Source organism: Carcharhinus amblyrhynchos, unplaced genomic scaffold (genome assembly GCF_965287045.1).
Source record: "Carcharhinus amblyrhynchos unplaced genomic scaffold, sCarAmb.v2.hapA scaffold_38, whole genome shotgun sequence".
Lineage (NCBI taxonomy): Eukaryota > Metazoa > Chordata > Chondrichthyes > Carcharhiniformes > Carcharhinidae > Carcharhinus > Carcharhinus amblyrhynchos.
The window spans coordinates 3,039,222-3,065,505 of NW_027649779.1; the positions used below are offsets into that span (position 1 = coordinate 3,039,222).

The 26,284-nt window shown below is 46.9% G+C and overlaps 2 protein-coding genes across 2 annotated transcripts in view; one reads left to right on the top strand and one right to left on the bottom strand.

The window, feature by feature from the left end:
* LOC145362395 (uncharacterized) overlaps positions 1-12,916 on the top strand; it is a 43,122-nt gene extending 30,206 nt beyond the window's left edge. Inside the window, exon 7 of the mRNA XM_080218441.1 lies at positions 12,299-12,916. Coding sequence (XP_080074567.1) covers positions 12,299-12,916 — 618 coding nt within the window. The remainder of the gene's footprint in view (positions 1-12,298) is intronic.
* Positions 355-4,097, bottom strand: LOC145362299 (uncharacterized). The gene is made up of 4 exons (XM_080218382.1): positions 3,988-4,097; positions 955-1,669; positions 715-897; positions 355-378 (listed from the first exon to the last, which is right to left on the bottom strand). Exons 2-4 carry the CDS (start codon positions 1,363-1,365, stop codon positions 355-357), a joined length of 618 nt encoding a protein of 205 aa, XP_080074508.1. The 5' UTR covers positions 1,366-1,669; positions 3,988-4,097.
* Positions 12,917-26,284: the final 13,368 nt, after the last annotated feature.

Sequence of the window (26,284 nt, forward strand, 5' to 3'; positions counted from 1 at the left end):
TTACGTTGGGCGTGAAACATTAACTCGGTTTCCCTCTCCACTGTTGCTGCCAGACTTGCTGCATTTTTCCGGTTCTTTCTGTATTTATTTTTGATCTAGCTGTAGTTGAGGGGAAGAGACTATTTACTAACCCGGAAAAAAGTAAATGTCCTTCATCAGCTTTTGTGGATCATTTCAGTGGGAAATGTGCTCTCCCAGGCTCAAAGAGCATCAGTCCACTGGGAGCAAAGTCATGAGAGCGGCCAGTCCGGCAGAAAGAAACCCTCGCCAGTGACCTACTGTCAGAATGAATAAATTGCAGACCTTGCTATAATTCAGAGCAGAAACAATAACAGCAGAATCCAACTCCTGTTATCACTCGTGAACTCGCTGGTGTCTCTGCAGAGAGGATGAAACAGTGAATCTCTTTCCACACACCGAGCAGGTGAACGGTCTCTCCCCGGTGTGAACTCGCTGGTGTCTCTGCAGGTTGGACGCTGTTCTAAACCTCTTTGAGCAGCGAGAGCAGCCGAAGGGTCTCTCCTCGGTGTGAACGCGCTGGTGGACCATCAGTTCCTGAGAGCTTTTGAAATCCCTCCCGCAGTCAGAGCATTTAAAGGGTCTGTCCTGAGTGTGAGTGACTGTGTGCGTCGACAGGGCAGATGACTGAGTGAAGCCCTTCCCACACACACAGCAGATAAATGGTTTCTCCCCGGTGTGAGTGCGCTGGTGTACCTGCAAGTGCGAGGACGTTCTAAACCTCTTTGTGCAGTGACAGCAGCTGAACGGTCTGTCCCCGGTGTGAATGCGCTTGTGGACCCTCAGATCTGAAGCATGTTTGAAGGAACTCCCACACTCAGAGCATTTAAAGTTTCTCTCATTGGTGTGAATGACTTTGTGACTCAGCAGGTGGGATAACTGAGTAAATCCCATCCCACAGTCAGAGCAGGTGAACGGTCTCTCCCCGGTGTGAACTCGCTGGTGTGTCTGCAGGTTGGACGATGTTCTGAATCTCTTGGCGCAGTGAGAGCAGCCGAACAGTCTCTCCTCAGTGTGAGTGCGCTGGTGGGACACCAGCTCTCCAGAGCTTTTGAAACCACTCCCACAGTCAGAACATTTAAAGGGTCTCTCGTTGGTGTGAGTGACATTGTGACTCAGCAGGTGGGATAACTGAGTGAATCCTTTCCCACAGTCAGAGCAGGCGAACGGCCTCTCCCCGGTGTGAACTCGCTGGTGTCTCTGCAGGTGAGGCAAGTCAGTGAATCCCTTCCCACACACAGGGCAGGTGAACGGCCTCTCCCCAGAGTGACTGCGCTGATGAACTTCCAGCCGAGATGGGACCATGAATCCCTTCCCACAGTCCCCACATTTCCACGGTTTCTCCATGGTGCGGGTGTGACTCTCCAATCAGTTAAATCTCACACAGAACACGGTTACACTCTCTCCCCACTGTGAACGCTGCCATGTATTTTCAGACTCTGGAACACACTCACTCAGGTGTGTGTCTTGGTACATTTCCACTTGCGCTGATACTTAAAATCTCCACAAACAGGCAGCTCAGAGAAACATTTCTCCTTCTAGATTTAAAGGCCGATGATATTGAGGTCCCAATGGATTGAGTGATTCTGTCAGATGTTGATGTGACGTTTGGTTTGAGATTTCTGTCTGTAAGTCTGTACCTTCAAATATCCTGTAAAAGGAGTTTACAAAAATGATCGGTGTCAGTACAGAATAGAAATTCAGAACAGACAATTCTAGTTTCTGTAGAACATTCTTTTCTCTCTCATTCCCCAAAAGCTGTAAATCTCCATCCCACACACTCTCCCTCCATTCTCACTCTGCTGTATCTAATATTCACCCTCCCAATTCCCCTGAAGGTGCTGATTGACAGAGCCATGCTCACTGCTTCCTGTCCTGGACACAGAGAGCTGAAAATCTCCATGCAGGCTGCCAGACAGATCTATGCCCATACGACTGGACTAACAATGTGTGGAATATACACACTGGACTCACTTCCTTTCCCTTCAGCGGCTAAGGACAAACAAGTTACCAGGGCCCAATGAACTGCACACTAGGCTTTTATTGGGGGTTGCTGAAGAGATAGTGGATACTTTAGTTAAAATTTTTTGTGACTTGTTAAATTCTGGGGGGGGTATCAGAAGATTGGAAAACATCCAATGTGCCGCCTTTGTTCAAAGAGGGCTAAAGGCAGAAGGGAGTGAACTATAAACCGGTTTATAAAACCATAGAATCTACAGTACATTTGGCCCATCAAGCCTGCACTGACAACAATCCCATCCAGGTTCGATTCCCACAACCCCAAGTATTTACCCTCCTGATGTGTCGACACTAAGGGACAATTCATCACGGCCAATCAATCTAACCCGCATTTCTTTGGAATGAGGTAGGAAATCGGAGCACGCAGAGAAAACCCAGGCAGGCATGGGGAGAACATGCAAACTCCACAGGTCCCTGGTGCTGTGGGGCAGCAGTGCCAACCACTGTGCCAACAAGCCATCCCGTGCTGCCCCATTTAATTTAGCAGCGGTTTTATGAAAGTTTGACAAATTTGCTCAACTTCTTTGAGGATGCAAGAGGTCAAGTAAACGGAGAGTAATCTATAGATGTTGTGTATTTAGATAGGCTGGCACAGTGGTTAACACTGCTGCCTCACAGTGCCTGGGACAAGGGTTCAATTCCAGCCTTGGGTCACTGTCTGTGTGGAGTCTGCACATTCTCCCCATGTCTGTGTGGGTTTCCACCAAGTGCTCCAGTTCAGGTTGATTGGCCACACTAAATTAGCCCTTAGATTTAGAATTGGGGGATTAGTGGGGAAAAAGTGTCGGGTGATGAGATTAGGGCCTGGGAAAGATGCTCTGTTCATGAGTCAGTGCAGACGAGATGAGCCAAACAGCCTCCTACTGCACTCTAGGGATTCTATGATTTCCAAAGGGCATTTGTCAAAATGCCACATAAGAGGCTGGTGCATTAAGTAAAGGCCAATGGAATTGGTGCAAGTGTGTTAACATGGATTGAAAACTGGCTGTCACATAGAAAACAGGGAGTTGGAACAAATGGGTCACTTTCAGAGTGGAAACCTGGAGAAGGAATAGAATGATACAAAGATAGGTGAATGGACATGTTACGATGAGGATATTTTGATTCTGCAGTGGGATATGGATAGATTGGGTGAATGAAAACCTGGCAAACGGACTTCAATGTGGGGAAGTGTGAGGTCATGTATTTCAGTAGGAAGAATCAAAATGGAGATTATCTACGTGGGGAGACACTGCAGGGTGAGTGAAGTACAGAGGGATCGAAGTGTTCTTGTGCACGAACCACAAAAAGCTACCAGCCAAGTCCCACAATCGCTAAAAAGGAAAATGGAATTTTGACCTTTATTGCAAAGGATTGGAGTTTAAAAACAGGGAGGTTTTGTGGCAACTGCACAGGGTGTTGGTGAGGCCTTGCCTGGAATACGGCGTACAGTTTTGATCCCCCTTACTTAAACAAGGATTATAGTAATATTAGAAGTCGTCCAACGGAGGTTCACCAGGCTAATTCCTGGGATGAGAGGGTTGTCCTATTAAGAGCAAATAAATTGTCTATTTATTCCTTGAAGCTTTGAAGATAAAGAGGTGACTTTATTGAAACATATAAGATCCTGAGGGAGCTTGACAGGGTAGACAATGAGATATTTTCAGATAGCCCCGAATAAGATAAAGAGTCAGTCATTTAAAATTGAGGTGTGTAGAAACTTCTTCTTGCATCCCTGGTATTCTCTGCCCCAGAGGGGTTGTGGAGGCTGGATCATTAGGAGTGGAGGTGGATAAATAGTTGATAAGCCTTTTCCTCGATCATTGGGAAAAGGCAAGGAGTTGAAGGCCGTATGGTTCAGCCAATGATCGGATTGAGTGGCTGGACAGGCTTGAAGGGCCTGGTGGCCATTCCTGCTTCTATTACTCCTAACGAATGGAAAGGGGGGAGAAAAGAAAGTGTTTTACTCACAGATGTTGGAGACAGGAGGAAGTCTGACTCAGTCTGAAGCTCAATCTTTATTCAGAGAGAGCAGCACCTTTCCTGTGCAGGAATGAGCAGCTCAACAAGCTCACTGACCAACTTCCGCATTCAGACAATGGCGGAGCTTTGATTGGCTGGAGGACCAGATTCCTTCCGGTCCTCCAGCTTTTCCCATTGGCCAGAACGATTGAGAGGCAGCGATCGCAGCACAGTCCTTCCGGTCCTCCAGAGTTCCCATTGGCCAATCCACCCGCAGACAGACAATGGGGGGGCGGAGGCCTACTTTGGGGGGGGCGGAGCGGGACATGCCGTCCCAGTCGCGCTGAGCTGCTGTCCAATGGGAAAGGCTGGAAGACAATGGTTAGGGCGCTGGCCCCGCCCCACGGCTGCACATGCGCATTCACTCCAAAAACCCGCACATGCGCATTCACTCCAAAAACCCGCACTTGCGAAGTCACTCCAAACACCCGCACATGCGCACCTTTGATTCACTGTCCCCTCACCAGCTCTGGCCAATGGGAAGAATTGGAGGACCGGAAGGCCGCTGTTCTTCCAGCCAATCAGAGCGTGGGTTTTTGGGTGAATGAAGATGGGGCAACAGACAGATTGAAAATTCTTCCTGTTTCCAACATCTGAGAATAAAACACTGAGATCCGTCACCTGTCCTGGTTCATTCGCCAGCACCAGGTCAAGTACAGCCTCTCCTCTCGTAGGCTTATCCACGTACTGTGTCAGGAACCCCTCCTGAACACACCTAACAAACTCCTCCCCATCCAACCCCCTTACCCTAGGGATATTCCAGTCGATGTTTGGGAAATTGAAGTCTCCCATCACGACAACTCTGTTATTACTACATCTCTCTGGGATCTGTTTCCCTATCTGCACCTCAACTTCCCTATCACTATTGGGCAGCCTATAGAAAACACCCAGCAAAGTTATCGACCTTTTGCTTTTCCTAACTTCCACCCACAGAGACTCTGTAGACAGTCCCTCGACGGCATCCTCCTTCTCTGCAGCCGTGACACTGTCCCTGATCAACAGTGCCACTCCACCACCTCTTTTGCCCCCAACCCTGTCCTTCCTGAAGCATCTGAATCCTGGCACCTTAATACCCAGTCCTGTCCCTGAGATATCCAAGTCTCTGTAATGGCCACCACATCACATTCCCAAGCAGCAATCCACGCCCTAAGCTCATCTACCTTATTTACTACACTCCTGGTGTTAAAGTAGACACACCTCAGCCCCTCGGTCTTGACATTTCTCTTCTCCATCACCCGTCTAACCTCCCTCTCATACTGTCTACAGTCCTTCCCTACTCAGGAGCTAACCTCCTCGCTCGCAGTCTCCTCATCTCTATTCCCTCCCTGCAACCATTCTAGTTTAAAGTCCCCCCAGTAGCCCCTAGCCAGTCTTCCCACCAAGGTATTAGTCCCCCTGGGATTCAAGTGCCACCCGTCTTTACTGTACAGGTCACACCTGCCCCTAAAGAGGTCCCAATGATCCAGGAACCAGAATCCCTGCCCCCTGCTCCAGTCCCTCAGCCACGCACTCACCCTCCACCTCATTCCATTCCTGCTCTCACTCTCCTGTGGCACAGGCAGCAATCCTGAGATTACTACCTTCGCATTCCTCTTTGTCAGCTGTCTACCCAGTTCCCTATAATCCCTTTTCATGACCCCTTCCCTCTTCCTGCCTATGTCAATGGTATCTATATGAACCACAACCTCCGGCTCCTCACCATCCCCTTTCAGGATGTCTGGGAAGCGTCCAGAGACATCCCGGGTCCCAGCTCCAGGGAGGCAAACCACCATCAGCAACTCCCATCTGCGTCCGCAGAAACGCCTGTCTGATCCCCTCACTATGGAGTCTCCTATTAACACTGCTTTACTGCTCTCTTTCTTACTTTTTTGAAATACTGGGTCAGGCTCAGCTCCAGAGACCCGGCCACTGCTTCCTCCCCGAGGTGAGCTGTCCCCCCGCCAGCAGTACTCATACAGGAGTACTTATTTCAGAGGGGGACATCCACCGGCGTGCTCTCCATCACGTGAGCTTTCCCCTTCCTAACAGTTACCCACGTGCCTTCTTCCCGTTGCCCCGCTGTGACCAGTTGCCGGTAGCTCCTGTCAATTATCTCCTCATTCTCTCTAATGAGACGAAAGTCCTCGAGCTGCATTTCCAGTTCCTTTACCAGGTCCCGTAGGGACTGCAGCTCCACACACCGAGCACAGATACGGATGTCTGGGAGACCAGGAGCCTCCAGGACCTCCCACATGTTGCATTGGGAGCAACATACTGGCCTCACACTCATACTTGCCCTTTTTAGAAACACAGAGAAAACAGTAATTAAAAATACTTATAAACTTACCTTGCCACACCCTTTTCGCTGAGGCCCTCTGAGTCAAAGCCCTTCCAGCTCACACAAAAACAAACTTTCCTGCTCTCACTCTGAGCCTCTCTCTCTCTCTCTTTTTTGGGTTAGAGGAGGTGGGAGGGTAGGATACTCTACCTGTGTAGAGTATCGGGATTCCTCACCGTTCCAATTTATGATAAGGAAAAAAAACTACCCAAGTCTCTTTGCCAACTGCTTCCGGTTTCCGGAATAAAATTTAAAGAGAAAAAAACTAGCAAAGTTAGTTTTAAAAATCGCTCTAACTTACCCTCAAGCTCTCCTCTTACAAATATCTGCCTCTCTTCAGTACTCCCAAGGGTCAATGAGGATTGTGAATATATTGTCCTGGACAATAATTGGGATAACTCAGCTTGGGTGTGGTTGAATGGAATATATCAATCTGGTATCCACCTACAGTTAGTGAAAGTCTGGAAAGTGAAGCTGGAAATCACTCCCTAACAGCACTGTGGGTGTATTTACAGGCATTGTGGCAGTTCAGGAAGGCAGTAAGAAATCTGACAACACCAGGTTTTAGTCCAACCGATTTATTTGATAGGAAACTCACAAGCTTTCGAGGTTTCCCTCTTCGTCAGGTGAATGGAGAGTTCTGGCCTCAGACAGAGCATATAAAGCACAGACAGTTTACAGATTACTGATTATAATGCGAATCGTTACACCTAACCTGCTGTTCAAGACTTAAAGTGGCCGACAATGTGAGTGGAAGGAGCACTGATCACAGGTTAAAGAGATGTGTATTGTCTCCAGACAGCACACTGAGTGTGGTTTTGCAAACCCAGGCAAGTCACGGGGGTTACAGATAGTGCGACATGAACCCAAGATCCCTGTTGAGACCGTCCTCATGTGTGCGGAACTTGGCTATCAGTCTCTGCTCAGCGACTCTGCGCTGTCGTGTGTCGTGAAGGCCGGGCATTTGGCGTCTGATCTTCAGGTAAACATTCTCCAAGGCAGCCTTCACGACACACGACAACGCAGAATCACTGAGCAGAGACTGATAGCCAAGTTCCACACACATGAGGACGGCCTCAACAGGGATCTTGGGTTCATGTCAAACTATCTGTAACCCCCGTGACTTGCCTGGGTTTGCAAAACCTCACTCAGTGTGCTGTCTGGAGACAATACACATCTCTTTAACCTGTGATCAGTGCTCCTTCCACTCACATTATCAGCCACTTTAAGACTTGAACAGCAGGTTAGGTGTAAAGATTCGCATTCTAATCAGTAATCTCTAAACTGTCTGTGCTTTATATGCTCTGTCCGAGGCCAGAACTCTCCATTCACCTGACGAAGAGGGAGTCCACTCGAAATGTTGTGAGTTTACTATCAAATAAATTGGTTGGACTTAAACCTGGTGTTGTCAGACTTCTTACTGTGTTTACCCCAGTCCAACGCCGGCATCTCCACATCAGGTCACGTCGCCAGGGATTCCCTGGCTGACAAGGAATATCGAGGCTCTGCTCAGATAAAAGGGGAAACATACGTTGGGTTTAGACGAACAGGGACAAGTGAATCACTCCATGTGATTACAAAGTGTAAGGGAACACTTCAGAGGGCAGTCAGGAGGGAGAAAAGAGGGTATGATATGGATCTGGCAGATAAGATTAAAGAAAATCCCAAGAGGCTCTGTAGCTATATTAAGAATAAAAGTGTGGCTATAGAGAGAATAGATCTCCTTAAAAATCAGCGTGGCCATCTGTGTGTGGAACCACAGGAGATCGCTGAGTTTTTAAATGAATATTTCTCCCCCTTGTTGACTGAGGAGAGTATCATAGGTGCTAAAGGAATAAGAGGTTATGTACTGGGCCACACACCTATTACTTATACGTATTACAGGGGATGGATAGGGTAGAGGTAGAGAGATTCTTCCCACTCAGAAAGGATAGCAGGATTAGAGGGCACAGCCTCAAGATAAGGTGGTGGGGCACCAGTTTAGATCAGAGTCAAGAAGGGTGGTGAATCTCTGGAATTCTCTGCCTGTTGAAGTAAGAACATAAGAACATAAGAAATAGGAGCAGGAGTAGGCCATCTAGCCCTTCGAGCCTGCCCCGCCATTCAATAAGATCATGGCTGATCTGAAGTGGATCAGTTCCACTTTCTCGCTTTCTCCCCACAACCCTTAATTCCCCTGTCTATCAGAAATCTATCCACCTGTGACTTAAATATATTTAGCGAGGTAGCCTCCACCACTTCAACGGGCAGAGAATTCTAGAGATTCACCACCCTTTGAGTGAAGAAGTTCCTCCTCAACTCTGATCTAAATTTATCTTGAGGCTGTGCCCTCTAGTCCTGCTGTCCTTTCTGAGCGGGAAGAGTCTCTCCACCTTTATCCTATCCATCCCTTTCATCATCTTATACGTCTCAATGAGATCCCCCCCCTCATCCTTCTAAACTCTAACGAGTACAAGCCCAGTGTATTCAGCCTCTCCTCATAGCTCAACCCCCTCAACTCCGGTATCAGCCTAGTGAACCTCCTCTGCACTCCCTCCAAGGCCAAAATATCCTTGCGCAAGTGCGGCGACCAAAACTGCACATAGTACTCCAGATGCGGCCTCACCAATGCCCTGTACAGCTGCAGCAAGACCTCCCTGCTTTTATATTCAATCCCCCTCGCTATGAAGGCCAGCATCCCATTCGCCTTCCTGACCACCTGCAGCACCTACAAGCTGGGTTTTTGCGACTCATGCACAAGGACCCCCAGGTCCCTCTGCACCGTCGCCTGCTGCAGCTTTTTGCCCTGTAAGTAGTAGTCCTTCCTACTATTATTCCTACCAAAGCGGACCACCTCACACTTGCCAACATTGTATTCCATCTGCCAAGTGGTGGAGGTTACCTCACTGAATATATTTAAGTTCTGGGTAGATAGGTTTCTGATAGACAAGGGAATTAACGGGAGAAAGCGGGAAAGTGGAACTGATCCACTTCAGATCAGCCATGATCTTATTGAATGGCGGGGCAGGCTCGAAGGGCTAGATGGCCTACTCCTGCTCCTATTTCTTATGTACTTTTGTACTTAGAACAAAGAACAACACAGCCCAGGAAACAGCCCCTTCAGCCCAACGAGCCCACGCCGCCCATTTTAACATTGCGAGTCCCCTCTTCCACCCATGACCCTTGTCTATGCTTATGGCACTCCACATTGGAAACCAGATTGAGGGGAGACTAATTTAGGGACAATTTGTTACACCAATCAGCCTAAGGGCACATCTTTGGGGTGTGGGAGGAAACCAGAGCACCCGGAGAAAACCCATGCAGTGGAGATATACTCGTGGAGAAATCTTCAACCTTAAAGTGCATTAAGGTAAATAAATCCCCTGGGCCTAATTAAAGTGTATTCTCAGATGTTTTGAGAGGTTAGGGAAGAAATTGCAGAGGCCCTTCAAGAGAGATTTGCTTCTTTCTTTCCACTGGCAAAGTTGTGGAAGATTGAAGTGTGGCAGATCTTGTTCCGTTGTTTAAGGAGTAAAGAGAAGCCTGGTGATTGTAGGCCGCTGAGCCTCACATCAGTGCTGGATAAGTTACTGGAGGGAATTCTGAGGCACAGGTTCAGAGCTTGGCCTGGACCAGTTGGCCCAAGGGCCTGTTTCTGTGCTTTATTGCTCTATGGCCAGTGCTCCATTTGTTATCGGTCTTTATACTTCGAGCCACCTTTCCCTCATACTCACATTTTTCCTCCCTTGTCATTCTTTTCCTCATTCTTGGCCATTTTAAATATTCTGACTAATTGGCTGACCTGCCAGTCACCATCGTATGTGTCAGAATGGGCCAAGACTGAGGCAGCTGTGTTATATATATTTAAGAACATAAGAAATGGGAGCAGGAGTAGGCCATCTAGCCCTTCGAGCCTGCCCCGCCATTCAATAAGATCATGACTTTAAAAAAGCTTTATTTAGAAAAGAGAATAGGCCAACGTTTGGAGCGTCAGAGTTCTCCACAGATGCTGTTAGACCTGCTGAGATTTTCCAGCATTTTCTGTTTTTGTTTCGCAGTATTTTGCCTTTAAATGTATTTATATATCCTTGTGGACTGTGTTAACAAATGAATTGTTACTAACTGATATATAAAGCATTATGGGATGTCACTGGCTTGAGCACATTCCTATTTAGTCATTAAAGACACAATCATGGGGCATTAAACTTGCCGAGCAGAGCCTCTCATATCAACACACATACTTGTGAGACTGCTACAAGTACAGACAAGTCAGAGATAAGAGTGTCCTGAGATTTATTGTGAAGGTTCAGGAATGGTTGGTCAGATGTAGTAATTCTCATTCCCCAAAAGCTGTGAATCCCTGTCTTACACACTCTCCCTCCATGCTGCATCTAATATTCTCTCTCCCAATTCCCCTGAAGGTGCTTATTGAAAGATCTCTGTCCTGGACACACACACACAGAGCTGACAGTCTCCATTCAGGCTGCCAGACAGATCTCTGTATGAATGAATGGAGTAACAATGTGCGGAATGTACTGACTGGAGGGGAATGAATGAATGGGCGGGGGCGGGGCTCCGTAAACGTCACCGCTGGAGCAGACTGATTGGCTGATTCAGGCCGGGCTCCATTGTGCCGTCACAATGACTCGGAGGGGCGTGCCCAGCACACCGCCTCCCATTGGCGGCCACGGGCACTGGTTACGGAAGCAGAACACTTTGCGCATTGGACACCAGCTGGCGGGTCAAAACCACACGTGGGCTCGGGTTCCACCCCCCATTGTCTGCGTGCGGGGACATTGACCAATGGGAACGCCTGGAGGACCGGATGAGGCGTTGGTCCTCCAGCCAATCAGAGTCTGAGATTTGGCTGAATGGAGCTTCCTGTATTGTGGCCCAGCATTGCTGCTGCTCCTCCCTCTGTCTGAATGAAGACAGATTAATATTGTCCTGGAACTACCTTAGATATTTCCAGGCATTAATCTCCTGCCTATCGGAGTCATTAGTCGTTTGGATTTCTCTTCCACAGGGATCATTGGAGGCTGAGGCTCACTGAATATATCCCAGGGTGAGTTAGACTGATTTTTGATGTGAGTGAAGAGTTATGGGGAACAGCTAGGAAAGTGGAGAGAAAATTAAGGTAAAGAGGGATTTCCTCACTCAAGGATGTGGTGAAGTTTTGGACCACAAAAGCCCTCAGTCATCAAGCAATTTCAAGCCGGGGATTGATAAGATTTTGAGATATCGAAGACACTGGCGCATCGAGGCATCTGGGGGAATAGCATGGGAAATGTGACGATCGGCCAATCCTCAGTCAATGGTTGTGGCAATCTGATGGGCTGAATGGCCCAACTTGTTGCTTCTATTGCTTACGATTTCTGTGTGCTGGAGTGGAGGTAGTGAGCGTGGACCTGTCAATTGGCCTCAATCAGTATCTTCAGGAGAATTGGGAGGGTGAATATCAGAGTGAGAATGGAGGGAGAGTGCGTGTGGGACGGAGATTTACAGCTTTTGGGGAATGAGAGAGGAAAGAATGTTCCGTGGAAACTAGAATTTTCTGTCCTGAATTTCTGTTCTGACACTGATGACTTTTTTTCAACTCGTTTTACAGGATATTGAGAGAGGAATTGTGGGCAGAATTCTCAAAAGTCACATCGAGACGTGACAGAGTCACATTCCTTGGGACCTGAATTGGCCTTTGAATGCAGGAGGAGAAATGGCTGTCCAGTCTGTTGATCTGAAAAGATTTCAAACATCAGTGTGACTGGAAAAGGCAACAACCGTGTTCCAGTGCACTGACTAAAGCGCTTTAACCAGTTACAAAGCCTGAATAGATATCACAGCTGGGAGAAACTGTACTTGTGCTCTGTGTGTGGTCGAGGCTGCAACTGAGGCAAGATCACATGCACCATGGAGAAACCATGGAAATGTGCGGACTGTGGGAAGAGATACAGAGTCCCATCTAAGCTGGAAATACATAAGCGCAGCCACACTGGGGAGAGGCCATTCATCTGCTCTCAGTGTAAGAAGGGATTCAACCAGTCATCCAGCCTCCAGAGACACCAGCGAGTTCACACTGGGGAGAGACCATTTACTTGCTCTCAGTGTGGGGAGGGATTCATTCAGTTATCCAGCCTGCAGACACACCAGCGAGTTCACAGTGGGGAGAGGCCGTTCGCCTGCTCTCAGTGTGGGAAGGGATTCACTCGGTTATCCCACCTGCAGAGACACCAGCGAGTTCACACTGGGGAGAGGCCATTCACCTGCTCTCAGTGTGGGGAGGGATTCACTTGGTCAGCCCATCTGCAGAGACACCAGCGGATTCACACTGGGGAGAGGCCGTTCACCTGCTCGCAGTGTGGGAAAGAATTCACTCAGTCATCCCACCTGCAGAGACACCAGCGAGTTCACACCGGGGAGAGGCCTTTCACCTGCTCGCAGTGTGGGGAGAAATTCACGCAGTCATCCCACCTGCAGACACACCAGCGACGTCACACCGGGGAGAGACCATTCACCTGCTCTCAGTGTGGGAAGGGATTCAGAGTTTCATCCCAGCTGCTGAGACACCAGCGAATTCACGAGTGATTCCAGGGGTTTGGATTCTGTTGTTACTGTTTCAGCTCTCAGTTATATCCAGGACTGTATTTTGTTCATTCTCACGGTTGGTCAATGGGGAGGGTTTCTTTCTGCTGGACTGGCCAGTCTCAGCCTCCAGTGGGCTGATTCTCTTTGAGTCTTGTTGCGAATACTTTGTTTTAAATTTCACAAGGATCACAGAGTGACAGGGTGTTAGGACGTTCAGGGATATTTAATGAGCATTTCTGTTTGAAACCTCCCCCCACAAATATCCATCCAATTTCCTTTAATTGTTTAGTGTGTCCATTTGCTCCACCCTCGGAGGCAGCAAGTTCCAAGTCATTACCATTCGCTGCATCGAAATATTCTTCCTCACATTCCTCCCCCTACATCTCTGACCCAAAACTTTAAATCTGTGTCCCCCTCCTCCCTGTCCCATCAGCGAATGGGAACAGCTTTTCTTTGTCCACCTTATCTAAACCTGTCAGAATTTTGTCCACCTCGTTCAAATCTCCCCTCAACCTCCTTTGCTCCAAGGGGAACAACCCCAGCCTGACATCAACAATAAAGAACAAACTAACAGAATATGTTAGTCCCTGAAATCAAATAGGAATGTTTATTTCTTGTTTTAAAGATATTGTGAATATATTATTCTGGACAATAACGAAATTGGGATAACTCAGCTTGGGTGTGGTTGAATGGAATATATCAATCTGTTAACCACCTACAGTTAGTGAAAGTCTGGAACGTGTAGCTGGAAATCACTCCCTAACAGCACTGTGGGTGTATTTACAGGCATTGTAGCAGTTCAGGAAGGCAGTGTTGGGGTTGACCATGGCCGAGGCAGCTACATACAGCCACATATTCTGTTATAATGGAAGGACTGCAGATTGAATGTGAGGCATTATGGGACTGGACTGTCTTGACCACATCCCTGTGACAGCTCAGTTTCTGCAATTACTGACCATTAAAGCTGCTGAGCAGGGCCCCCAGGGAGGACCTGGTGAGAATATTTACTGGGAATGAGTTGGAATTAAACCAGCTGGCGTTCAGTGGCTGAGATTCCTGAATCTGTAAAAAGGAGGGTCCAACAAATCAACAAACAGTGGTAGGTAGTTGGTTAAGAAATTAAGAAGCATTCTCAGGCATTGTTTAAATTAATTTATCCTAAATTTGTGTTTAAAAGCTGTGACTGATTTGTGACCCGATAGTCAGTCAAGTGACGGTATACTCCAAGTAGCACTGGACTGAAAAGTGGACCCTCTGAGAGTAGATTCTAATGGTTATTATCTTACCCCCATCATGGCCAGTGAAAAATCAGAGCTCGAGTGGGTACCGGACAGGTCTCTTACCTGCCATTTGGAAACTAAGAACACAAAACCTATCGATAAAACGGTTTGAGAATAGAGCCATTTCGATGGTTCAGATTCGAGACATTGGCTCTATTCTTTCTCACCTGCTGAGATTTTCCAGCATTTTGTGTTTTTGTTTCAGATTCCAGCATCCGCAGTATTTCACTTTTATGATAAAATGAGATTTGGAATCCCCACGACCCTCCCGCAAAACAGAGGGAGTGGTGGGAGAGGAAAATAAGGATAAGAATGAAGAAGTCTGGCTTCTGATTCTCCGAGTACATGTCAAATTAACAAAATGAGTGAATCAGTTTATAAAGCACAAAAGTTACCCATCGCTAACTATAACTGATCAAATTACAATAATTAGGTTGAAGAATGTAACAAAAAAATGAATAATGAAGTTTAAAATTGAGTTTGTTTTGTTAGAAAAGTTTTTTTAAATTATGTAAAGTGCCACAATTGCATGCCTAGTTTTTTCTGCTCACTCCCCACCCCTTTAGGCTCTGTAGAAAAGTTAACCCTTTCAGCAGTCAGTTGATTTATTTTTAAATCACTTGGAAACTCGTGTCTATTTTAATTTATAATTGTGGATTTATTCAAACCAGTTAAATCTGGAAATTTTAAATGTAGCCTGGAGGAATTTGGAATAACTGAGAATTCTCTCGTTGTCACCTCAACCCCAGATAAAGAAAAAAAATCTAACAGGTGGTAATGGTAACTCAATAAACTGTTGATTAAATCCTCGAGTGTGAATGATTCTTTTGAGTTCATTGCCCCTGAACACACTGGGTACATTACCACTGGAGACCAGGTATTGCCAAAACCTTCAGACAGTACAAAGACTCACGAAAGCCAGTGTCCCAGTTTAAAGACATTTTTATTTGACTAACGATCGAAGGGAAACATTATTGGACAGTTTAATAACTCTAAGAGAAGCATCCTGTTCTCTGCAATAACTCTGATGTAGAATGCTTAGACAGAGCAATTGTACATTCTTCACGTCAAATTCTCTCACCTTTCATTAGGTGTGATGCAATCATTTTCCATATAAAAAAATCATTAATTACGTTTGTCAAATACTTCAGCCAATTTCATTTTATCCTCTGACACAATGGGATTTAATTTGTCCAGACACTTCCTTCCCCTATTGCTTAGGTTTTGGGGGGTGTGAGGAAAAATGTTTTCACCCAGAGAGTGATGGGAATCTGGAATTGACTGGGAGGGTAGTAGAGGCAGGAAACCTCACAACATTTAAAAAGCACATTGACAAGCACTTGAATGTTTTGACAGTTCAAACTCTATCAGCGAAGTGCTGGAAAATGGATTAATGTAAATTTAGTATAGTTTTGTCAGTGCAGACTTGATGGGCTGAAAGGTCTCCTGTATTGTATGACTACGACTTGTGAACTCGCTGGTGTTTCTGCAGTCGGGATGACTGAGTGAATCCCGTCCCACACACAGTGCAGGTGAACGGTCTCTCCCCAGTGTGAACTCGCTGGTGTTTCTGCAGTCGGGATGACTGAGTGAATCCCGTCCCACACACAGTGCAGGTGAACGGTCTCTCCCCAGTGTGAACTCGCTGGTGTGTCCGCAGGGCAGATGATGATCTGAATCTCTTTGTGCAGTGAGAGCAGCTGAACGGTCTCTCCTCAGTGTGAATGCGCTGGTGGGACATCATTAGCTGAGAGCTTTTGAAATCCCTCCCACAGTCGGAGCATTTAAAGGGTCTCTCCTGGGTGTGAGTGACATTGTGCCTCTGCAAGTAGGGCAACTGACTGAAACCTTTCCCACACACAGAGCAAGTGAACGGCCTCTCCCCAGTGTGAACTAACTGGTGTCTCCGCAGGCCTGATGCCACACTGAATCCTTTCCCACACTCAGTGCAGGTGAACGGCCTCTCCCCAGTGTGAACTCGCTGATGGCTCTGCAAATCAATTAACTGAGTGAATCCCTTCCCACACACAGAGCAGATGAAAGGTCTCTCTCCAGTGTGAAATCGATGGTGTCTCTGCAGACTGGATAACCGAGTGAATCCTTTCCCACACACAGAGCAGGTGAACGGCCTCTCCCCAGTGTGAACTCGCTGGTGTCTCTGTAAATCAATTATCTGAGTGTATCCCTTCCCACACACACAGCAGGTGAACGGCCTCTCCCCAGAGTGACTGCGCCGATGAATTTCCAGCTGAGATGGAAAACTGAATCCTTTCCCACAGTCCTCACATTTCCATGGGTTTTCCATGTTGCAGCTGTCCTTGTGACTCTCCAGGTTAAACAATCAGTTAAATCTCACACAGATCACGGGTACAGTCTCTCCCCGCTGTGAATGCTGAGATGTATTTTCAGGCTGTGTAACTGGTTAAAGCTCTTTCCACACTCAGTGCACTGGAACACTCTGACTCAGCTGTGTTTGTGCATCTCGCTGCTTTTCCAGTCACACTGTTGCTTAAAATCTCCTTAAGCAGACAGAACAGAGAAACATTTCTCCTTCTAGATCCAAAGGCCGATGACATTGAGGTCCCGATGAATTGAGTGACTCTGTCAGATCTTGATGTGATGTTTGGTTTGAGATTTCTGTATATAAATCCTCACCTTCTGTTCCCCGATAAAACAAATTTACAAAAGTCATCTGTGTCATAGAAATTCAGAACAGACAATTCTAGTTTCTATGGAACATTCTTTCCTCTCTCATTCCCCAGAAGCTGTAAATCTCCATCCCACACACTCTCCCTCCATTCTCACTCTGCTGTATCTAATATTCACCCTCCCAATTCTCCTGAAGTTGCTGATTGAGGCTGATTGACAGATCCATGCTCACTGCTTCCCGTCCTGGATACAGAGAGCTGAAAATCTCCATGCAGGCTGCCAGATAGATGTCTATAATAATGGATAAAAGTGTAATTATTAACTGAGATGTGGTAGAATGGGGATTTGAGGAAGATTTATATTTAGGTAGGGAGAGCACATATCTAGAACTCGCTGCCTATGAGGATGGTGGAACAGAAGATGTTCAATCATTTCAAAATGAAATTGGGTGGGCAGTTGAAGGAAATAAAACTTGCAGAGGAATATTGATAGAGAGATAGAAAAGGACTAATTGGTTCGTTCTGCAGAGAATCAATCTGCAGTCTATAAGATGATGTGGAGATGTCGAAGGTGGACAGTGGTGGGCACACAACACCAGGTTCATCAGGTGAGTGGCCACTCCCCTGAAGGAGCAGTGCTCCGAAAGCTCCTGGTAACAAATAAACCTGTTGGACTTTAACCTGGTATTGTGAGACTTCTTACTGTCCATAAGATGTACAGGTTAGGTTGATTAGCCCTACTCAATTGCCACTTAGTGTCCCAGGATGTGTGGGTTGGGGGATTAGCAGGATAAATCTGTCATACTACAGGGAGAGAGTCTCTGAAGAAAGCTCTGTTGGAGAGTCAGTGCAGACTTGATGGGCCGAAAGGCCTCCTTCTGCACTGTAGGGATTCCATGACTCGAGTTGCCCAATAGACTCCTGTGCTGCAATGAGTTTATGACTGGAAATATATAAAATGGCTACAGTAATATATTACAGAGCTAGAAATAATAAGAAATGGAAAGGGGGTGGGGGAAGGAAAGTGTTTTACTCACAAATGTTGGAGACAGCAGCAAGTTTTAGATTTTCTGAAGCTCAATCTTCACTCACACAAAGCCCGTGATTAGCTGGAGGACCAGAGTTCTTCCAGTCCTCCAACTCTCCCATCTAAGCTTGCTGGTCACGGAAGAGGTGGACACAGCCCTGCACATGCACAGGTTCCCCTCTCCCTTGGACATGCGCACTCCTGGGCCGGGGGGAGGGGGAGATCACCGAGCAGCTTCTCGCTCTGGCCAGAGCCGCCAGCCGCTTGTCTGGAAACCTTGGCTCAAGGAGGGGCAGGGGCAGGGGAACAGTGAGTGGGGGCGGGGGTCCCAGGAGGGGGAGGGGAGCAGCGGGTGGGGGCGGGGCTCCTGGGTGGGGGCAGGGCTCCCGAGAGGGGGAGGGGATCCCGGGTGGGAGACTGGAACAATGGGTGGGGGTGGGTCTCCCGGGAGGGGGAGGAGAGCAGCGGGTGGGGGCGGGGGTCCTGGGAGGGGGAGGGGAGCAGTGGGTGGGGGTGGGGCTCCCGGGAGGGGGAGGGGAGCAGTGGGTGGGGGCGGGGCTCCCGGGAGGGGGAGGGGAGCAGTGGGTGGGGGCGGGGCTCCCGGGGGGGGGAGGGGAGCAGTGGGTGGGGGCGGGGCTCCCGGGAGGGGGAGGGGAGCAGTGGGTGGGGGCGGGGCTCCCGGGTCCGCGCGCCTGCGCACTGGAATCCGGAGACATCACCGCGGGGCAGTGATTCCTGTTGGCTGATTTAATTCGGGCTCCAATGTGACATCACAATGCGGATGTTAGCCAATGAGCTTCAGGGTAAAGCTTCCTCTGTGCAACAAACGATCACAGAATCCCTTCAGTGCAGAAAGAGGCCCTTCAGCCCATCGAGTCTGCACTCACCACAATCCCACCCAGGCCCTACCCCTTTATCCCTACATATTTACCCATTAATCCCTCTAACCTATGCATCTCAGGACTCGAAGGGGCAATTGTTAGCATGGCCAATCAACCTAACCTGCACATCTTTGGACTGTGGGAGGAAACAGGAGCACCCGAAGGAAACCCATGCAGATACAAGGAGACTGTGCAAACTCCACATGGACAGTGACCCAAGCCGGGAATCAAACCCAGATCCCTGGAGCTGTGAAGCAGCAATGCTCACCACTGTGCTACCATGCAACCCATCTGGGTGGGCAACATCTGGGAGGAAATCAATGTTTTCCACTTTCCATTTCTTTTCTCATTCTGGGGAAAACTAGGGACTTGCAGCAACTGAAGGGAAAGGAGGTGGATCCAGTCTATATATTCCACACATTTGTAGTCCAGTCATATAGATGTATATCTGTATGACAGCCTGTATGGAGATTTTCAGCTATGTGCCTCCAGAACAGGAAGCGTGGATCTGTCAATCAGCCTCAATCAGCACCTTCAGGAGAATTGGGAGGGTGAATATTAGATACAGCAGAGTGAGAATGGAGGGAGAGTGTGTGGGATAGAGATTTACAACTTTTGGGGAATGAGAGGGGAAAGAATGTTCCATAGAAATTACAATTACCTGTTCTGAATTTCTATGCTGTACTGACACTGATTATTTCTGTAAAGCCCTCTTACAGGATCTTATCAACTCCTATTAAGTCACCTCTCATCCTCCTCAGCTTTAAAGAGAAAAGCTGCAGCTCCCTCAACCTTTTCTCATAAGACCTGCCCTCCAAAGCATGCAGCTTCCTGGTAAATCTCCTCTGCACTCTCTCAAATGTTTCCACATCCTTCTTATAGTGAGGTGACCAGAATTGAACACAATATTCCAAATGTGGTCTTACCAAGGTCCTTTATAGTTGCAGCATAACCCCACGGTTCTTAAACTCAAACCCCCTGTTAATAAACGCTAACACACTATAGGCCTTCTTCACAGCTCTATCCACTTGAGTGGCAACCTTCAGAGATCTGTGGATATGAACCCCAAGATCTCTTTGTTCCTCCATATTCCTCAGAACCCTGCTGTTGACTCTGTAATCCGCATTCAAGTTTGTCCTACCAAAATGAATCACTTTGCACCTCAGCCCAGCTCTGCATCCTATCAATGTCTCTTTGCAGCCTATAAGAGCCCTCCACCTCATCCACTACTCCACCAATCTTGGTGTCATCAGCAAATTTACTAACCCCCACTTCAGCCCCCTCTTCCAACTCATTGATAAAAGTCACAAATAGCAGAGGACCCAGCAGTGATCCCTGTGGTACAGAGCTGGTAACTGGCCTCCAGTCTGAAAATTTTCCCTCCACCACCACCCTCTGTCTTCCATGAGATAGCCAGTTACTTATTAAACCAGCAAATTTCCTTCTATCCCACACCTCCCTATTTTCTTCATGAGCCAACCATGGGGAACCTTATCAAATGCCTTACTAAAATCCATATATACGACATCAAATGCTCTATCTTTGTCCTTACACTTAGTTACCTACTCAAAGAATTCAATCAAATTTGTGAGGCAAGACTTGCCCCTCACAAATCCGAGCTGACCATCCCAGATTAAGCTGCATCTTTCCAAATGGTCATAAATGCTATCCCTCAGGAACTTTTCCATTAACTTACCAACCACTGAAGTAAGACTAACTGGCCTATAATTACAAGAAGAATTTTTTTTTTACTCGGTTTTGAACCGAGGACTTACTGTGTGGGAAGCGAACATGATAACCACTACACCACAGAAATAGCTGACACTGTGCATGGATGTTAGGGAACTTGAGGAAATAAATAGTGATGTCTTGAGGAGTGTACATATAACAAAGAAGGAGGTGCTGGATGGCTTAAAGCACATCAAGATAGATAAATCCCCTGGACGTGATGAAGAGTATCCCAGGAGATTGTGGGAGGCTAGGGAGGAAATTGTGGGTCCCCTCGCAATGATATTTGGATCATCGATAATCATAGACGAGGTGCCTGAAGATTGGAGGGTGGCAAATGTTGTGCCTTTGTTTAAAAAGGGCTGCAGGGAAAAGCCTGGGAACTACAGGCTGGTGAGCCTTTCATCTGTAGTGGGTAAGCTGTTAGAAGATATTTTGAGACAGGATCCACAGGCAGTTAAAAACACAGGGACTGATTAGGGACCGTCAGCATGGCTTTGTGAGTGTCTCACAGATTTGATTGAGTTTTTTGAAGGGGTAACCAAGAAGGTTGATGAGGGCAATGCAGTTGATGTTGTCAATCTGGACTTTAGCAAGCCAAAAGAGAAAATTCTGGAAAATCTCAGCAGATCTGGCAGCATCTGTACAGATTAAAAGGACTTTAGCAAGGCATTTGACAAGGTACTGCATGGGAGGTTGTTGCACGAGGTTAAATCTTACGGGATCCACAATAAGGTAGCTAAATGGATACAAAATTGGCTTGATGACAGAAGCCAGAGAGTGGATGTTGTTTCTCAGATTGGAACTCTGTGACCAGCAGTGTGCCTCAGGGATCAGTGTCGGGTCCACTGTTATTTGTCATTTATATTAATTATTTGGATGAGAATATAGGAGGCATAGTTAGTAAGTTTGCAGATGACACCAAGATTGCTGGCATAGTGGACAGTGAAGAAGGTTATCTAGGATTGCAATGAGATCTTGATCAATTGGGCCAATGGGCTGACAAATGGCGTGAGTTGGCCTTGATAGACTGGGGAGAGTTACTTAAAGGGATGACAGTGGATAGGTGGCACAGGGAGCAATCCTGTGATTACAACCGAAGAGGTCTTGCTTTTTAACTTTCTACCTAACTCCCTTAACTGCTGTTGTAGGACCTCGTCCTACCTTTGTACCAATATGTACCATGACCACTGGCTGTTCACCCTCTCGTTTCAGAATGCTTTCTGCCCTTTTAGAGACTTCCTGGACCCTGACATCAGGGAGGCAACACAACATCCTGGAGTCTCTTTCATATCCACAGAAGCACCTAGCTGCACCCCTAAGTATAGAGCTCCTTGTAATTATTGTTCTAGTGGTCTTTGTACCTCCCAGCTTAACAACAAAGCCAGCCGTGGTGCCAGGTCTCTGGCTGCTCTATTTATCCCCTGATAAGCTATACCCCCTCCCAATAGTATCCAAACAGTATGTTTGTTAGAGAAGGAGATGACCACAGGGGATTCCTGTACTGACTGCCTGCCCCTTCTAGCAGTCACCCATCTATCTGTCTGCACCTTGAGTGTGACCATGTCTCTAAAGCTCCTAACTGTGACACTTTCCACCACCTTCATGCTCCGAAATGCATCCAACTGCTGCTCCAACCTATCCATGCGGTCCGTAAGGAGCTGCAATTGGGTGCACTTCCTTTGACGTAGTCATCTGTGACGCTGGAAGCATCACAGATCTCCCACATCTCACAAGTGCAGCTCTTAACCCCACAGGCTGACATTTCGAGTACCAATTATTTAAGAAAATTTATAAAACTCTTACCTTCACTTTTACCTTGTTGCAGTGTCTTTCTTTTAAGATAAATCGGGGTTGTTTTCCTTGGAGCAAAGTAGATTGATAGAGGTGTACAAAGGTACATGGAGGTGTTGAAGTTTACATGCTCTTTGTACACATGTACAAGCTTTAAGAGTCATCCAGTCTCGAAACGTTGGTTCTATTCTCTCTGACGTGGAGATGGTGGCGTTGGACTGGGGTAAACCCAGTAAGAAGTCTCACTGCACCAGATTGAAGTCCAATAGGTTTATTTGATAGCAAAATCCACTAGCTTTCTGTGCGCTGCTTCTTCATCAGGTGAGTGGGAGTTCTGTTCACAAACAAGGCATAGAAAGACACAAACTCAATTCACAAAATAATGATTGGAATGCAAATTTTTTACAGGTAATCAAGTCTTAAAGGTACAGGCAATGTGAGTGGAGAGAGCGTTCTATTCTCTCTCCACAGATGCTGTCAGATCTGCTGAGATTTTCCAGCATTTTCTGTTTTTATTTCCCTTTATTTTTCCTTCTCTGTCACCGCTCTGCCTCATCAATGAGACATTGGGACTCAGAGGGTTGATGCAGTTTGATGGACAAGTTGTCTCCATTCTGAACAATGGGGAACAAGCTCCTCCCACTCAATGACATCATTGCCCTCTACAAACATGGCGACCGCGCGTGCGCACCGTTGCATATTGCCCCAATAAAGATGGCGAACGTTAACCCGGCGCGAACCTGAGGAGCTGCGGCCCCGCTCGGAACAAACTGGGTCCGAGAAGACCGCTTCCGCGATTTGCTACTTACACCACATGCTTACGCAGCGTTTTCACCCACCTGGGCGATCCATTGCTCTCTCCGTACCGCCAATCACCTCTAACAGATTTCCCAGCCCAAAACAAAAGCCGATTTCCATCGCCATCACTCACACTGCGCATGCTCCAGTCAAAGCTGGCCCCGCCCCCGTTCGCTCCTATTGGGTGGAGGACCGAACGCTCCCGATCAGTACTCCAGCACCTCCCCCTCTTCCCATTGGTCTGCGTCGCTGTCAATCAGCCCAGTATTGTGACGGTAACTTGCTGCTTGTCCAATAATAACAGAGTCTCAGTGTAACAATGACACACACACAGGCTCCAGTCCAATCAGAGTGGAGATGGAGCACAGAGAAAACCCAGCAAAACACTGACTGACTCTGAGTGTAACATAAACAGTGTTTGTTCACATAATAAGAGTCACATTGCAGTATGTTAGTGAACACAGCATTAGATCCAATGTAATGATAATACAGTCAGTATCCAGTGCACCATAACCAAAGTTTAGGTTTCATTTTGATTTGACTGAGTCATGGTCTATTGATATAATGTATTTAAATTCCAGTGTGTGTGACTCTGCCACTGTCAGTATCAAACAATAACCTGTCTGTTATTCCAATTCTGATGTATTTTACAACGTCGATGGCTTAGTCATGACTTAGAGATGCCGGCGTTGGACTGGGGTAAACACAGTAAGAAGTCTCACAACACTAGGTTTAAGTTCAACCAGTTTATTTGATAGTAATCCCACAAGCTTTACTATCAAATAAGCTGGTTGAACTTAAACCTGGTGTGGTGAGACTTCTTACTGTATTTTACAACTGCAGTTCCTGGGGCTGACTGGAGTCTGGTATAATAATAATCACAAAGGTCGGTTTCAGTGTCTCTGAGGTCATTTGAACTGCAGGTAATCTGACTTTAAGGGAGACAAGAGGCCCAACAAACATCCGATTGCAATAGGAGGACAAGATGTAAGGGAGCAATGATATTTTAAAGTGTCTGGGTTATGGTGAGTGTCATTGAACATAAGAACATAAGAAATAGGAGCAGGAGTAGGCCATCTAGCCCTTCGAGCAAAAGGCAGGGAATTATAGACTGGTTAGTTTAATGTCTGTTGTGGGTAAAATGTTAGAATCTGTCATCAAGGAGGAAATAGCGAGGCATCTTGAGGGGAATTGCTTGATAGAGCAGACGCAGCACAGTTTCGTTAAGGGGAAGTCGTGTCTGACAAATTTACTGGAGTTCTATGAGGATGTGTCTAGGGCAGTGGATAGAGGAGAGCCGGTGGATGTGGTCTTTCTTGATTTTCAGAAGGCATTTGACAAGGTACCTCACAAGAGGTTATTGCAGAAGGTCAGGGGACATGGAGTTGGGGGTAGGGTGTTAGCGTGGATAGAGGATTGGTTGTCAAATAGGAGACAAAGAGTGGGGGTTAATGGGTGCTATTCGGATTGGCGGTTGGTGACTAGTGGAGTGCCCCAGGGGTCGGTGCTGGGGCCTCAGCTATTTGCCATTTATATAGATGATCTGGAGGAGGGAACCGAGTGTAGGGTGTCGAAATTTGCTGATGACACTAAGATTGGTGGAACGGCAAATTGCGCAGAAGGTGTGGAGAGTCTGCAGAAGGATCTAGATAGGCTGGGCGAATGGGCCAGGAACTGGCAAATGGAATTTAATGTTGGCAAGTGCGAGGTGGTCCACTTTGGTAGGAATAATGGTAGGAAGGACTATTACTTACGTGGCGAAAAACTGCAGCAGGCGACGGTGCAGAGGGACCTCAGGGTCCTTGTGCATGAGTCGCAAAAACCCAGCCTGCAGGTGCAGCAGGTGGTCAGGAAGGTGAATGGGATGCTGGTCTTCATAGCGAGGGGGATTAAATATAAAAGTAGGGAGGTCTTGCTGCGGCTATATCGGGCATTAGTGAGGCCGCAGCTGGAGTACTGTGTGCAGTTTTGGTCACCGTACTTACGCAAGGATATTTTGGCCTTGGAGGGAGTGCAGAGGAGGTTTACGAGGCTTATACCGGAGTTGAGGGGGTTGAGCTGTGAGGAGAGGCTGAATAAACTAGGCTTGTACTCGTTAGAGTTTAGAAGAATGAGGGGAGATCTCGTTGAGACGTATAAGATGATGAATGGGATGGATAGGATAGAGGTGGAAAGACTCTTCCCGCTCAGAAAGGACAGTAGGACTAGGGGGCACAGCCTCAAGATAAAGAGGGGGCGGTTTAGAACAGAGTTGAGGAGGAACTTCTTCACTCAAAGGGTGGTGAGAAGTGAGTGATAAAATAGAAGTGGAAACATCATAACGGAGACACATGTGACTGACTCCGCCTGACCGAGAGCTGTTATATTCGTGGCGAGAATAATGAGGGCATGAGGATCTCCTGAGATTTCTGATATCTGAGGTGTATCTGTTAGAGGAACTGAAAATAATCAGTTCCTTCTCATGGTCATCTGCAGTTCTCAAGTTACACAGACACATAGGAAACAGATCTGACAGCTCATCAAACCCAATGGTTTAATCTTCTGTTTCAGACACATTGTGACTGAAAAGATCGAATATTAAAACCTTAAGGGAGAAATATTCAAAATGTCAAAAAGATGAGTGAACTATCTAATTAATCCCATTCACCATAACTCCGTCAATATTTATCCAATTTCATTTTAAACTTACTATTAAACCTGCTTCTAGCACCTGTCAGTTTGTGCATTCCAGATCATATGATTGTGTAAAAAAATCTCCTTATCACCCCCTTCAAATCTGTTGTCAATTATATTAAATCTTTGTGTCCTCTGCTTAAGGTCTAGATTGTAATAACTGAGAGAGGTTTTGGGCAGAGTTTACTGATAGAAGACCCGGAATGTAATAACTCGGAGAGGTTTACAACAAAGAATACTGTTACTAGGCTCAGACTAAAATAACTGAGAGAGGTTCAGGGCAGAGTTTACTGATACAAGGCCCAGATTGTAGTAACTGAGAGAGGTTCAGGGCAGAGTTTACTGATACAAGGCCCAGATTTTAATAACTGAGAGAGGTTCAGGGCAGAGTTTACTGATACAAGGCCCAGATTGTAATAACTGAGAGAGGTTTAGGGCAGATATTACTGATACAAGGCCCAGATTGTGGTGATGAGGAAAGATTGGAATGGCAATGTTTGTTTCCCCAGAACAGAGGAGGCTGAGGGGGACTGAACTGA

What these genes read in the sequence shown, in the direction of transcription:
- LOC145362299 (XM_080218382.1), bottom strand. Translation starts at nt 1,365, where the DNA reads ATGGAGAAACCGTGGAAATGTGGGGACTGTGGGAAGGGATTCATGGTC. An exon ending in ACCTGCAGACACACCAGCGA is followed by an intron (nt 898 to 954) that starts GTTCACACCGGG and finishes GGATTTACTCAG; the next exon opens with TTATCCCACCTGCTGAGTCA. An exon ending in GAACGTCCTCGCACTTGCAG is followed by an intron (nt 379 to 714) that starts GTACACCAGCGC and finishes TCCTCTCTGCAG; the next exon opens with AGACACCAGCGAGTTCACGA.